This window comes from Rana temporaria, chromosome 10, assembly GCF_905171775.1.
Source record: "Rana temporaria chromosome 10, aRanTem1.1, whole genome shotgun sequence".
Lineage (NCBI taxonomy): Eukaryota > Metazoa > Chordata > Amphibia > Anura > Ranidae > Rana > Rana temporaria.
In genome coordinates, this window is record NC_053498.1 from 54,386,337 (window position 1) to 54,399,875 (window position 13,539).

A 13,539-nucleotide genomic window follows, 5' to 3' on the forward strand; every position below is an offset into this window, starting at 1 on the left:
TTAACATTTTAAAATCTCATTGGTGTCTGTTGGTCACATTATTGAATAAACCTGTTGTGTTCTTTGAATGTTGATATTTAACGGATGTTTATATAGAGTATGCTATACACATCTGTAAGTTGCTTGCTGAGTTTTATTCTAGATAGTAATACCATATTCCTCTTTTTATTTTTCAGTTCCTTTACTAACAACTCCAGTAAGTACAAAAAAGGTAGAATGTGTGAAATCTGATTGTAGTATAAATCCTAGGACTATCAGGCTGTTTTTGAAGGTTCGGAGCTTGGAATGTCTAATATCATGATATTTAACCAAGCCCCACTGTATAACCACTGCAGACCTCCTGACTGGTTAGACTGTATCATTGAGTCTTGCTTTATTGAAATGTACATACATTTCAAACATATATACCAAATGCTGTTGGTGCCTGTATAAAGCATTATTCAATGATACTGTCCTGGTCCTTATGTGCTGCTGGGCCCATGGCACCTGCCTGACCTGCTATGGCTAAAAGATGATTGAATGCAACTGATGGTTGTACTTTGCACATCATCATTACTCTTTTCAAAGCTGAACTCCAGGCAAGCAGATTAACACACAGATGAAATACATACATGGGAGCTGTTTTACCTGCTAAAGGATTTGTCTTTTTGTCCATGCAGTCTTTAGATTTTCACAGCTCAGCCACATAGCACATTCACGACTGACAGGGACGGATATCTGAATTCTATCTACAGCAGTTTCATAACACTTTCAGCTCTAATCCTTGAGAGAAGCAGCAGGCTTGTCAGCTCATATCTCTGTCACATCTTCTCACCTTCTGTTAGCATGTAATTTGTTCTTTTGTCTCCTTGTTCTGCTTCTGCATCTCTCAGTCTGAACTTTTCTGTGCAGGCATTGCAACAGGTTGATCCCAGGTCAGATTCAAGCTACTTACACCCTTTGCATTTAAACATATACATTTACTAATGTATAAATGAGCACAGAGCTGAATTCATTTTACATACTTAGTCAGGTTGAAAAAAGACACAAGTCCATCTAGTTCAACCAAAACAAATTACAATCCCATATACACAATCCTATACCCACAGTTCATTCAGAGGAAGGTGAAAAACCCCAGCAATGCATGATGCATTTTGCTATAGCAGAGGAAAATTTTTGGATTTTCCTGGATCAACCTTATCTATAAATGTTAGTATCCAGTTATATTATGTACATTTAGGAAATAATCCAGGCCTTTTTTTAAGCAATCTACTGAGCTGGCCAGAACCACCTCTGGAGGGAGTCTGTTCCACATTTTCACAGAGCTTACTGTGAAGAAACCTTTCCGTATTTGGAAATGATTTTTTTTTTCCTCTAGACGTAAAGAGTGCCCCCTTGTCCTCTGTAATGACCTTAAAATGATTAACTCAACACCAAGTTTACTATATGGACCACTTATGTATTTGTACATGTTGATCACATCCCCCCTTACTCTCCTCTTCTCAAGAGGGAATAGGTTCATTTCCTCTAGTCTTTCCTCATAGCTGAGCTCCTCCTTTCCTATTATCAATTTTGTTGCCATTCTCTGCACTTTCTCCAGTTCCCCGATATCCTTTTTGAGAACTGGGGCCCAAAATTGAACTGCATATTCCAGACGAGGTCTTACTAACGATTTTTACAGGGGAAACATTATAATTCTCTCTCCGAAGTCCATACCTCTCTTAACAAGAAAGGACTTTGCTCGCTTTGAAAACCGCAGCTTGGCATTGCATGCTATTATTCAACTTATGATCTACCAAAAGCCCCAGATCCTTCTCCACCATTGATTCCCCGTATTGTTCTCCCCCTAGTATATATGATGCATGCAAGTGCATAACTTTATATTTATCAATATTAAACCTCATCTGCCACATAGTCGTCCAATTGACAGAGCATTGAGGTTGGCTTGTAAATTGGAGACATCCTGTAAGGACCTTATTCCACTACATGGCTTAGTGTCATCTGCAAAGACAGAAATTGTACTTTTAATCCCAGGCTCTATATCATTTATAAAGATATGATAAAGCAAGGGTCCCAACACTGAACCTTGGGGTACACCACCTTAGACCATTCCGAGTAAGAGTCATTAACCACTACTCTCTGAATCCTCGTCTTTTAGCCAGTTTTCTATCCATTTAGAAATTGACTTTTTATATGAGCCGTGTGTGTATTTCAATCTCCAAGAAGTTCCGATTTAAAGTAAACCTGTGATGGACAAATCCTTCAATGATATTTGCTTTTGTTTAGGTGTTTTACCACCTATTATTTGTATCATAAATGGTTGTAAGTTACGTGCATACATGTGTTCTTTGTACTCTTCCCTGATTGCAAACATTTTAAATCAAAAATTGAATATATCCAAAAATACATATTAAAAACTGTCACATAACTTTAGGTATCATAAAGTTTCAGTGCATATCAAAAGCCAAAAAGACTTCAAGGGTGAATGTGATGAGCAAGAGACAAATTTCCTGGTACTAATAAACAAGCATTTCCCCAACACCACCACCATAGTGCAATCCTGTGTGACTTGGCCTAATCTATCTATACAGAGGCTGAAGTATTGGGAAGCACTGGCAGCTATCTGTGGTGTGTACTGGTATGCACTGGCATCTTATGGTGCCTATACCTATGCAATAGGTTTTTATTCATTTGCTTTTTTTGCAGCAGGGGTTTAATATTGCCATTCATAAAATACACTGTATATCAATATTTATTTATACTTTTTTTTTTTCAGGCTCCCCCTATTCCTGTAACAGTAAGTTTATTTTTTTTCCTGATGACCAAATTGATAGGATAGCATATAAAACAATCAGTAGTATTCCACATTGAGATCTTAGTGTAAATGTGGATTAGTGAGAGTAATGCCGCGTACACACGATCATTTTTCGGCATGAAAAAAAAACGTTGTTTTTAAAAACGTCATTTAAAATGATCGTGTGTGGGCTGCACAAAAAAAATTCGAACATGCTGCATTTTTTAACGCCGTTTTAAAAAAATTTGTTTTTCGGTTTGTAAAAAATGATCGTGTGGGCTAAAACTACGTTTTAAACCCACGCATGCTCAGAAGCAAGTTATGAGATGGGAGCGCTCGTTCTGGTAAAACTACGGTTCCTAATGGAGTAAGCACATTCATCACGCTGTAACAGACAAAAAAGCGCCAATCGTCGTTTACTAACAAGGAATCAGCTAAAGCAGCCCAAAGGCGATTAGAACTTCCCCTTTAGAGTGCCGTTGTACATGTTGTACGTCACCGCGCTTTGTTCATCATTTTTGAAAAACGATGGTGTGTGGGCAACGTCGTTTTTAATGATGAAGTTGGAAAAACTTTGTTTTTTGGACATGCTGAAAAACAATGTTTTTTTCATGCCGAAAAATGATTGTGTGTACGCGGCATTAGGCTTTAGGGTTTAGAAGGTTTAAGCACAGGTGTGCCTTTAACAAAACTAACAACTAGCCAACCCTCTGTAGCCTTCTAAATCTTTTTTCCTTCCCTGTTTACTGACCTCAATAGCACAGCTGCAACCTCTTCTAATGTTTTAAATCCCTTATGCTTCTGCAATATTGGCACTGCATGTACAGAGATCCTTCATAGATTTATATGGCACCTCACATTATATTTATAACCTCTACTGTACCAAAACCCCTTTCCAACCTGAGATTAAAATGTTCTCCTATCTCTTAGGCCGCGTACACACGGTCGGACAAAACCGATGAGAATGGACCGAGGTTCAGTTTCATTGGTCCAAACCGACCGTGTGTATAACCCATCGGTCTGTTGTCCTTCGGTCCAAAATTGTAAAACATGCTTCAAAATCGAACCGATGGCCCGCTGCCCGATCGGTCCAAACCGATGGTTAGTACAGAAAGCATCGGTTCAAAACCCGCGCATGCTCAGAATCAAGTCGACGCATGCTTGGAAGCATTGAACTTCGTTTTATTTAGCACGTTGTGTGTTTGACGTCACCGCGTTCTGACCCGGTTTTTGGAACGATGGTGTGTACGCACATCAGACCATCAGGCCACTTCAGCGGTGAACCGATGGAAATGACCCGTCGGACCATTCTCATCGGTTTGGAACGGCCGTGTGTACGCGGCCTAAGATGTTGGGTATATTGACTGTCAAATGAAGGTGATCTGATTTTGAAACTCTCACGTCCTACAGCCTTGTGAAAGCAGCGGATGTCCACCAGCAGACTGTAAAGATGGCGAAAAAGCAGTAGAGATGCCAAGCTCAGAGAATTCTTGCTGTCCCTCATACACTTGTAGTAAGTACATTGCTAGAAGTACATTGCTCTTCAGCAGATTTAGTCTAAACTTACACTGTTCACACTGCCCCCCAACCCCCCCCCCCCCCATGTGTGAAGTCAAGGTGTGGATTTTTGTCAGTCATGACACAGCTGGATAAAAGGGGGTAGGACATAGTGGAAAGATGGTGGAGTTTCCTGTCAATAGGAATCCAGTACCTAAAACTAAAACAGCAGTGGGCATTGCATTTGTGCCAAGGAATCTAATTTCCTAGATGTCATAGGACATTGTTGCAGCAGTGCTCACATGAATGACACATCTCAGAACATGCATGCATAAAAAGTGTATAATTTTCAACAGTACCTCCTCTTCAACCACCAACTACTCTTCCAGTGGTATCAATGTAGTTCATCATGTGTCTATCCCATAAGGTCTGTTCAATAAGCCAAAGTGCTGCAATCCATAAAATCTGCACCTAGCTATAATTTAACGTTTAACATTTTAAAATCTGATTGGTGGCTATTGGTCACTGCACGTTTCATTTTACATTGTCTTATTGAATACACCTGTTGTGTTGTTTGGATGTTGATATTTCAATGATGTTTATATAGAGTTTGCTATACACAGTTATACACATCTGGATAAAAGGGGGTAGGACATGGAGAGATGGGGGAGTTTCCTGTCAATAGGACTCCAGTACCAGAAACTAAAACAGCCGTGTGCATTTTATTTGTGCTAAGGAATCTAACTTCACAGATCTGTAGGACATTTTTGCAGCAGTGCTCATATGGAAGACACATCCCAGAACATTCATCTGGTAATATTAGTAGTAGTATAGCTTCCTGTTTACTGAAAAATGTATCATTTTCAACAGTACCTCCACCTCCACCACCAACTACTCCTTCAGTGGAAACAACTACACGTGGTGTAAGTATCATTATGACATAAGTAATATTTCACCAAATTACATTAGGAGAAATGATAACAATAATGTGTGCCAACCAACATTTTATTCTTTGTATCTTTTCCAGCCCGAATGTCACGGTATCACATGCAATGTGCCTGTGTGCTTACGGAATGGAGAAAGAGAAGTCCAGATTCCCACCTCTGACACTTGCTGTCCAGCATATGAATGTCGTAAGTGTAATTGTGGACTATTTTTATAGCAGATTAGAAGGAAACAAATGATTTAAAGTTTTTGGTTTATTCAGTTTCCAAAACACGTTTTTCTTATCTATTTAAATATTTATATTTAAAATTCAAAGTCTAGTCCAGAATGCTTTAATGATACTGGTGTCACAGAGCACTATGGCAACAATCAGAGCAGAAGGTGTTTGCCTTCAGACACCTTCTCTATGATGCAAACTCACTAGTGACCTTCCTGAAGAGCAGGCAATGAGGTGGAAAATGAGGGGGATAATTCACACTTTTGGGTGGAATTGTACACCAAAGTTTCTCTGTATTTGAAGCAAACTTTACACTGCATTAAGGAAGAAAGCAAAATGTGTAATTTAATTGTCTTTCTAAGTAGATGGATGGAGCATTGTCACTTTACAAAGAGAATATTAACACAGTTAGTGAGACAAGGCTCACTTCAAAAATGATTTCATGTGCAAGTAAAATGCAACTTCCTGAATTTTTGCACATGGGGGAAAAATCTAAATAAACATGTACTTCACCAGATTTATCAAGCTAAGAGAACATTCAGTTTTACCATTTAAATGATGTATCTTTCTGTATGTAGTGAAGGTTAATCTCCAGGACTTAATTTTGCCTACACACTCCAAAAAGGTTGTCTGATAAAATTTGTATTAATGTGTTTTTTGTTTTATAGAGTGTGATCCATGCCCATCAGCGCCCTATTGTGGGGATATGCAGCTAATTGTGAACTTCAACTTGGAAACAGAGTGTTGTCCAATATATACATGCAGTAAGTAATTATACACATGTTTTTCATACTTAAAGAGGAAGTAAATGCTCTTCATTTATTTTAGCTTATAATAAAGCTTACCTGTGAATAAAGGAAATATCTCCTAATTTAGGAGATATTCTAGTGGGCAGCAGCTAGTGACGTCATCAGTGCATGCGCTCTGAAGTAACAGAGTGCCTGTGCTATTCCTTCAGAGCTGTGTACTGTGCTAGAGACTTGAAAGACTTTAGAGACGTGATAGACGTGATCGCTGCTCAGTCATTTCACTGTGTGAAAAGGAAGCCTCTGCAGCAGTGACAGCAGTGACAGCAATGACAGCGCGTCACTAGAGGGCATGATTTCAAGGTAAGGCTCTAATGATATGCAAGTACGTGGTGCATACTAGCACATTATGATATTGCCTTGCAGGAAGATATGATATTGCCTGGCAAGGAAATGCCATTTGCATCTAGACTGGCCCTTAAAAAAAAAACAAGCACTGTTTATGGGTCCTTATACATCAGCCATTTACATACACTACAATATCTGAAATAAGGTGCCAAAAGAAAATTACCTCACTAAGGGATTATAAAAATGCAATAGTTTACATATTTCCAGTCGTTTCTTTTCCAGGATTATGGTATTGAGACAAGCTATTAGTCTGGTACCCACACTTAATAATTGTGATTGGAGCGTTTCTTATGAGAATTTATTTGAATATTCATGAGTTGGGTAGGTCTCAGCAGATAGATAAATCATCATTTTAGAACTGACATTGCAGGTTTTGTTTACTAAAGAGATAGTGAATGTTCATTTTTCCAAGATAAATCCATATTTGTTCTGAATATCTTGTACAAAGGAAAAAATAAATAAAAAATTCAACACAATTTTACTTCAACATTCTTTATTGCTTTAGACCTTTGCCTGCCTTAAAGTGGCTCTTAGGGCAGTATTTTTTTTTTTTTACCATAACAAATTCTCTGCATTAAGATAAAAAAACCTTCTCCATGCAGCCCCCTCCCCCTTATATTTACCTGAGCCCAGTCTCAATCCAGCAATGTGCACGGCAGCAGCAACTCTCTCGGCTCTCTCCCTCTCCTTCTCTCCCTCTCCTTTGATTTAAAGACAACAGCAGGGGTCATTGGCTCCTGCTGCTGTCAATCAAAGCCAATGAGGAGGGGGTGGGGGCGGGGCCAAACCCTGAAATGAGTGGATGAGTGGAGGAGCCAGGAGCACTTGAGGGGTATCTCAGAAAATGAGGATTGGGGCTGCTCTGTGCAAAACTGTTAAACAAAGCAGGTAAGTATGACAAGTTTTTATTAAAAAAAATATATTGGTAATTTACATCACTTCAAGATCTGCCAAAAAGAACTCTGAAATTAAACTCAATCATCATCATGGTAAAAATATCTTGCAATAACATCCATGCATCCATGCTTACCATATAATAACTCCTCTGATAATTGCAGAAAATAATCAGAAAATAATACCTTAGAAACCTCCCTACACTGCTGGGTGTTAACATGATTTACTTTGGAGGCTAACAGTTTTCTGTTAGCTGCTCTCATAATGAAAGGAAAACACAGATTGGTCATGTACTGTAGTTTGAGCATGTCTGCTCCCTAATATAGTGTGGTGCTGTGATTCCGTAAAAATTGTCTAGAGCTGATATTTTGTCTCTTTACATTACAGTACCAATACCAACAACACAACAGCCACCTCTACCCGAGACTGTAAGTCATTACACAATATTCTACCAACATGAAACATCATTTTCAACTTGCTATTTATATTATATTTTTTCCTTTAAATCATTATAATGTATACTTTTGATTCTGTTGTTGAAGCTTTTGTTTTTAATATAATAACGTCCAAATTATATTTCATTATATTCTCTAAATATGCTTGCTTACCATCTACATTTCTGGATGAATAATATATTGAGACAAGAAAATAAATGATAAACAATGCTATAAACAGAGCATGTAAATACAATGAGTAAATTCAACTGAAAGTTTATAATATAGATTTAAAAATCCTGCACAATAATGTGATCCTTTAAAACTGAATATTTGATATTTGATACAAAATGTGTCTATTGTCACAACGCTGACAAAATATGAGTGCATTTTAACATGATTTTAGCTTCACCTGACATTTTTCATTCTGTTCATTCATAGACGACACCCACTCTACCTACACCTCCAGTAAGTTATGCAAGTTGTTATCTTCATAATGTATATATCATTTGTTAATGTGCTAAGGAAGCAGTGTGGACACCGGAGCTCAGGTAAAGTCAATAATATACATAGGCTGGCATATGTACCCTGCTGTGGTTTGTACTTTTGAGATTTTGCACAATAAAGGCATTTTTATTAGAGTGCGGCTGTCCAGACCTTTTCTCTTCTAATTACCTAATCCTATTCTCACTACTGACATAGAGACAGTGTGAAGGCTTTCATTTGATAAAACAACAGGGCCTTGCCTACTCATGTCAACAGATGACTGGTGATCTGATAAATGTGGGGCAATAATCAATAAGCAGCAGGAGAGGTGTAGGAAGGACAGGTCCAAAGAATGAATGAAGGGAGATTCAGGGAGATTCTTGCACTTTGTGTCTTCAGACAAAACTTCCTTCCCTGAAAACAGAAGAGTGAGCAGTACAGTAGTGACAATTCAATTCTCACTCCAAAACTCATGAAACTATCCAAAAGTCAGAGGCAGGAGCACCTTATATGATCTCACATTGCAGATATAAAGCTATGAGGTTATAAGACAGGGTTGCTTGGAAACTGTCGCATGTCAGGACGTGATCTGCTCTTTTCCTGGAGGAATTTAAAGTGGAGTTCCACCCATTCTTTTATGTTTGTCTGTGCTGCATGCTCTAATCTCATAGTGTTCAGAATGGACAATTTTTATTTAATTTGTTGCTTGTAAATACCTTTATTTTGTAGTCCTTCATTACTTCCTCCTCCTTATTTACCTAGGCTATTTGCAAGGGTTTCTGGGATATGCATCATGTTTCCCAGTAGTCCTTGCAAACCTGACTGAAACCTATTACATTGCTTGTGCACTGAGCATGTGCGAGATATGCAAAGCTGAAATCCAGGAAGTCATAGAGTCTCAGTCTGGCTTCATGATGCCCACACTTAAGATGGCCACGGTCTATTTCTAGATTATAAACTATCTAAATGCTGTAACAACCTAACAAAACGGACCTTAGTTTACAGACGAACTTTACTAGAATACATTAAGCTTGTGTATTACAGGGGTATTTATATTTAAAAAGTGAAATTGTGGGTGGAACTCCCCTTTAAGACAGATAACATTTTTTGGGTGGCCGCTTAGGTGCAAAAAAAAAAATATTTTTTTAGATGTTTTCCTATCAGATAACAAATGAGTTCAGGTCCATTTTAATAACGAATCCTTTCTTTGAAGGGAAACTAGGTCAAAGAAAATAATACTTTTGGTTGGATTACCCTTTCAGTTACTACTAACACTTTTTCCTATATTTGATGATTTTACACATATGTGCAGACACTTACACATAATTGTATTTTTGTTTCCAAAAGCCACCATGCTTGAATGTGCTCTGTCCTCCTGTGACTTGTACGAAGATGGGTGCAGTCCCAGGGGTAGTTGAACCTTCTTCTGCCACTCGCTGTTGTCCAGTTATTGAATGCCGTAAGTTGACTTGTACAAAGTAATTTTTTGTTAGATAACACCATAAAGAAGTAAAAATTAAAAATAAATGTTCAGTTTATGCACAGTTTTCATTTTTCTCTAAAGCATGCCAGTGCCTTCTTAAAACAGAAGGTTATTTGCTTTTATCACAAAAATATCATCATCCCCAATACCCAAAAAAAAGGGTTTACTCCAGTTTTAAGTGTAGTAAGTTGAGCCACACCAATTATTCTTTATGCAGCATGACCAACTGTGCAATCATATACTGGCCAGATTTTATGTATTACCTTGGGGAGATGCAGACTAGAATACTGCAATCACTGAGCAGCAAATTATATCATCTGTGATGTATTTCAGTTATCTTGCAACCCTGGTCTGTTAGTGGGCCCTAAGGACAGGGTTGATGACCACTAATATACAGATTTATTCCAAACTGCCTATCTACAGTACATTTCAGGCTAGACAGCCAGCACCAAAGCAGTGTATGTGTAACATGTCTGACTGTACTTTACCTTTCATTTTGAAATTACAATTTCTTGTTCATTTAATACTTGCTTACTGTTTAAGGTGTTGTTTATTCTTTACATGCAGAATGTCAAGAGGAATGCTATATTCCCACATGCGATGATAACAGGCCACCACTGCTGCTTGGAGATCCTGCAACAGAGTGCTGTCCCGAGCATCAATGTCGTAAGTGTCTTTATAGCAGAAGAGTGAGGGAACTTTGCATGTCGTAAGTCTGAAAATGCACCGTCGTATCTATGCGCTCATTCTTAAAATGAGCTACGCCTTATGGTTGCCAAGATACGACCGACGTAAGTCTCCTACGCTGTCGTATCTTGGGTGCATATTTACGCTGGCCGCTAGGGGCGCTTACGTTGATTTACGCATCAAATATGTAAATGAGCAAGATACGCTGATTCACGAATGTTCCTTACGCCCGTCGCAGTAAGCTACGCCGTTTACGTAAGACATACCCCGGCGTAAAGATCAAACACCTCTATAGGTGGCGCAGCCCATGCAAGTTATGGATGACGGAACAGCCGTCGCATTTTACGTCGTTTGCGTAAGTCATACGTGAATGGGGCTGGGCGTAGGTTATATTCACGTCGAAAGCATTGAGTCGACCTATCTTAGGGAGTATTTGCGACGTGATTCTGAGCATACGCGCACATGCACCGTACCAACCGTCCTTCATTTACATGGGGTCACGGTTAATTTACATGTAGTACGCCCACTACCTGCCTAATTTGAATTAGGCGGGCTTACGCCGGCCCATTCTCGCTACGCCAACGTAACTTTGGGAGCAAGTGCTTTGTGAATACAGCTCTTCCTCTCAGAGCTACGTCGGCGTAGTGCATATGAGATGCGATACGCCGGAACAAAGAAGCGCCGCTCTACCTGAATCCGGCTATATGTGTCTTAATGGAAGCTATTTTATTCTGTCAGTTTATTATAAGTCACTTTTTTGGGGATGGGGATTGTTCTTTGGCTACTTTACCCTGGGTTAAGCTTGACTTTATCTCAGAATGCTGGCAGATTGAATGACACACTTCCTGTATTATTACTTCTTCTGCTCCAGCAGTGATATCTCAGCATTTCCAGTGGCACCCAATTTCTCTGGTTATAATCTTAAATTCGGAAAGAAGGAGCAGGCAGAGTGGAACTCTGTGGCAGGGCCATAGCCAGGAGGTCCAGAGGGGAGATCTTTTGCCTTGATTGCCATAGGTGCAAGTTTATAAGAAAATGCTCATGAGTGCCCAGTGCCCACCTGACCTCTGTCAGAAATATGTTGTTACCTTAATTTGATAAGAGCGCGCAAAGCAGAGTGACCCCCACAACAACAAATCAGACATTAGCTTCCTTAAACCATATTACTGAAAAATAGATTGTGATTGGTTATTGTGCTACATGACAATTAGCTTAATACCATTTTCTAATGCTGATTTGTGTACTTTTTTTTATCTTTTTCAGCACCTCCACCAACCCCACCACCTGTAAGTTTTCACCAGTCAAAAAACGTTATATTAAAGTCCACCCAAGGATCATACCTTTGGATGAATATCAGAACTTATTTTCAGGGAGTCCTCCATTGGCAAGATATCCCCATCACAGTTTCTGGCACCACCTTTCCATATGGCCATTGTAAAGCTTAAAATGGGTGTCATGCTAACTTTATTAAATTATTTCTAATACTGTAGAAAATAAATGAATAATTAGCACCCATCAATGTGAGCATGACTCCACAGTAATGGACCAAGTAGTGAGGTGAATTCAGGAATTTGGGAGAGAATATCTGCCCACCAGAGCTCCCCCCCAAAAAATAAGAAAAATAAGAAATTCTGACAAAATTATTAATCTATTACTAGAATAGAATTTTTGGGTAGACTACTCATTTAATCTGTGTCTTTCAGTGGGGGAAAGGTGTCAAATTCACATTGTAATTATCATTGAAAAGGGGATATTACTTTGCCCAAAATGTGTTGGAATCTCCAGAGAAAATTGAGTACTGTCAGTGATAATTTTTTTATTTGCAGTAACATATAAGTATCACGGACAGTACTCAATTTTGTCTGTCACAATTGCACTAATACGGCTACAATCATGTCAAGTAGCTGGAATATTCACAAACATTCCTAATATTGTGAATACATGTGTGTTGGTGAAGAGGGTGCTCAGTGTGCTTCCATTGTACTAGATAATATTCCCAGCATGCACTTTGTGCCTGAGTAGTGATGTGCATTCAGTGCCACATATTATGTTGTTATGTATTGTACACAAATTAACTGTTATAGGGCCTCCATGTTGCACCTCCATAATGCTTTTAATAGCACTGAAAATACATTTAACATTTTTTTCATTTCAAGCTTTGACATTAGATTAGATTGCAAAGTACATGCAAACAAGACTTTTCCTAAGCACGCCTATTAGTGATAATTGTACCCCATAACATGACCCTATGACCACTGAAATTGTACAACTCTCTCTATATTGTAGCCACCATGTAGACACGTAACCTGCGCTCCTGAACCCACATGTGGAGCAAATGAGTATAAGATTCAAATTCCAAATGAAGACCATTGCTGCACGTCATTCCTCTGCAGTAAGTGCTGACCTTCATTATCTTATTTTGTTGCGTTCTTTATCTTTAAAGAAAAACTTTGTATTAGAAAACACATGCTACAGCAAGTAGACAGAAATAACAAAAAAATAAAAATAAAAAAAAACTGACATTTTCCTGCATATCCATTGTTGATGCTTCACTAGCCTGTGGTAATCTGATGCTGGTTTGCATTTACAGCATATCTGTTATCATAGTGACATTAACTAGCAAATTCAAAGAGACATTGCACATTTATATAAAGGGAAAATGCTGCACATATACATTTAAAATACAAGATTTTTCTGTAAATATATTAGATCAAGGAAAACATATTTTAGAGAAAGCAATCATAATTACGGTATTATTACAATTTAGGGTAGTCATGAATGTTTCCTCTCTTTCTGAAATCTGTGGAGTGATGTTTATTATTCACACATTTTGCAGGAAGTGTGTACAGGGACTATGCTGTTTTGTTTGTTATGAACAGTGCTGTATACAGCCAGTGTTGGTCCTTGGTTGTAAGATGAACTCTGCCCAGGTGGTGATTTGCCATTCCTCCTCTAGATGAGGAAATAAA

At 38.5% G+C, this 13,539-nt stretch overlaps 1 protein-coding gene across 1 annotated transcript in view; it reads left to right on the forward strand.

Annotated features, from left to right (window-relative positions):
* Positions 1-13,539, forward strand: part of LOC120915832 (otogelin-like protein) — a 147,359-nt gene that overhangs the window by 87,961 nt on the left and 45,859 nt on the right. Inside the window, exons 50-61 of the mRNA XM_040326638.1 lie at positions 177-196; positions 2,756-2,776; positions 4,184-4,286; positions 5,141-5,193; positions 5,298-5,403; positions 6,101-6,196; positions 7,868-7,908; positions 8,356-8,382; positions 9,748-9,859; positions 10,451-10,549; positions 11,834-11,856; positions 12,857-12,962. Of these exons, the coding sequence (XP_040182572.1) occupies positions 177-196; positions 2,756-2,776; positions 4,184-4,286; positions 5,141-5,193; positions 5,298-5,403; positions 6,101-6,196; positions 7,868-7,908; positions 8,356-8,382; positions 9,748-9,859; positions 10,451-10,549; positions 11,834-11,856; positions 12,857-12,962 (807 nt within the window). The remainder of the gene's footprint in view (positions 1-176; positions 197-2,755; positions 2,777-4,183; positions 4,287-5,140; positions 5,194-5,297; positions 5,404-6,100; positions 6,197-7,867; positions 7,909-8,355; positions 8,383-9,747; positions 9,860-10,450; positions 10,550-11,833; positions 11,857-12,856; positions 12,963-13,539) is intronic.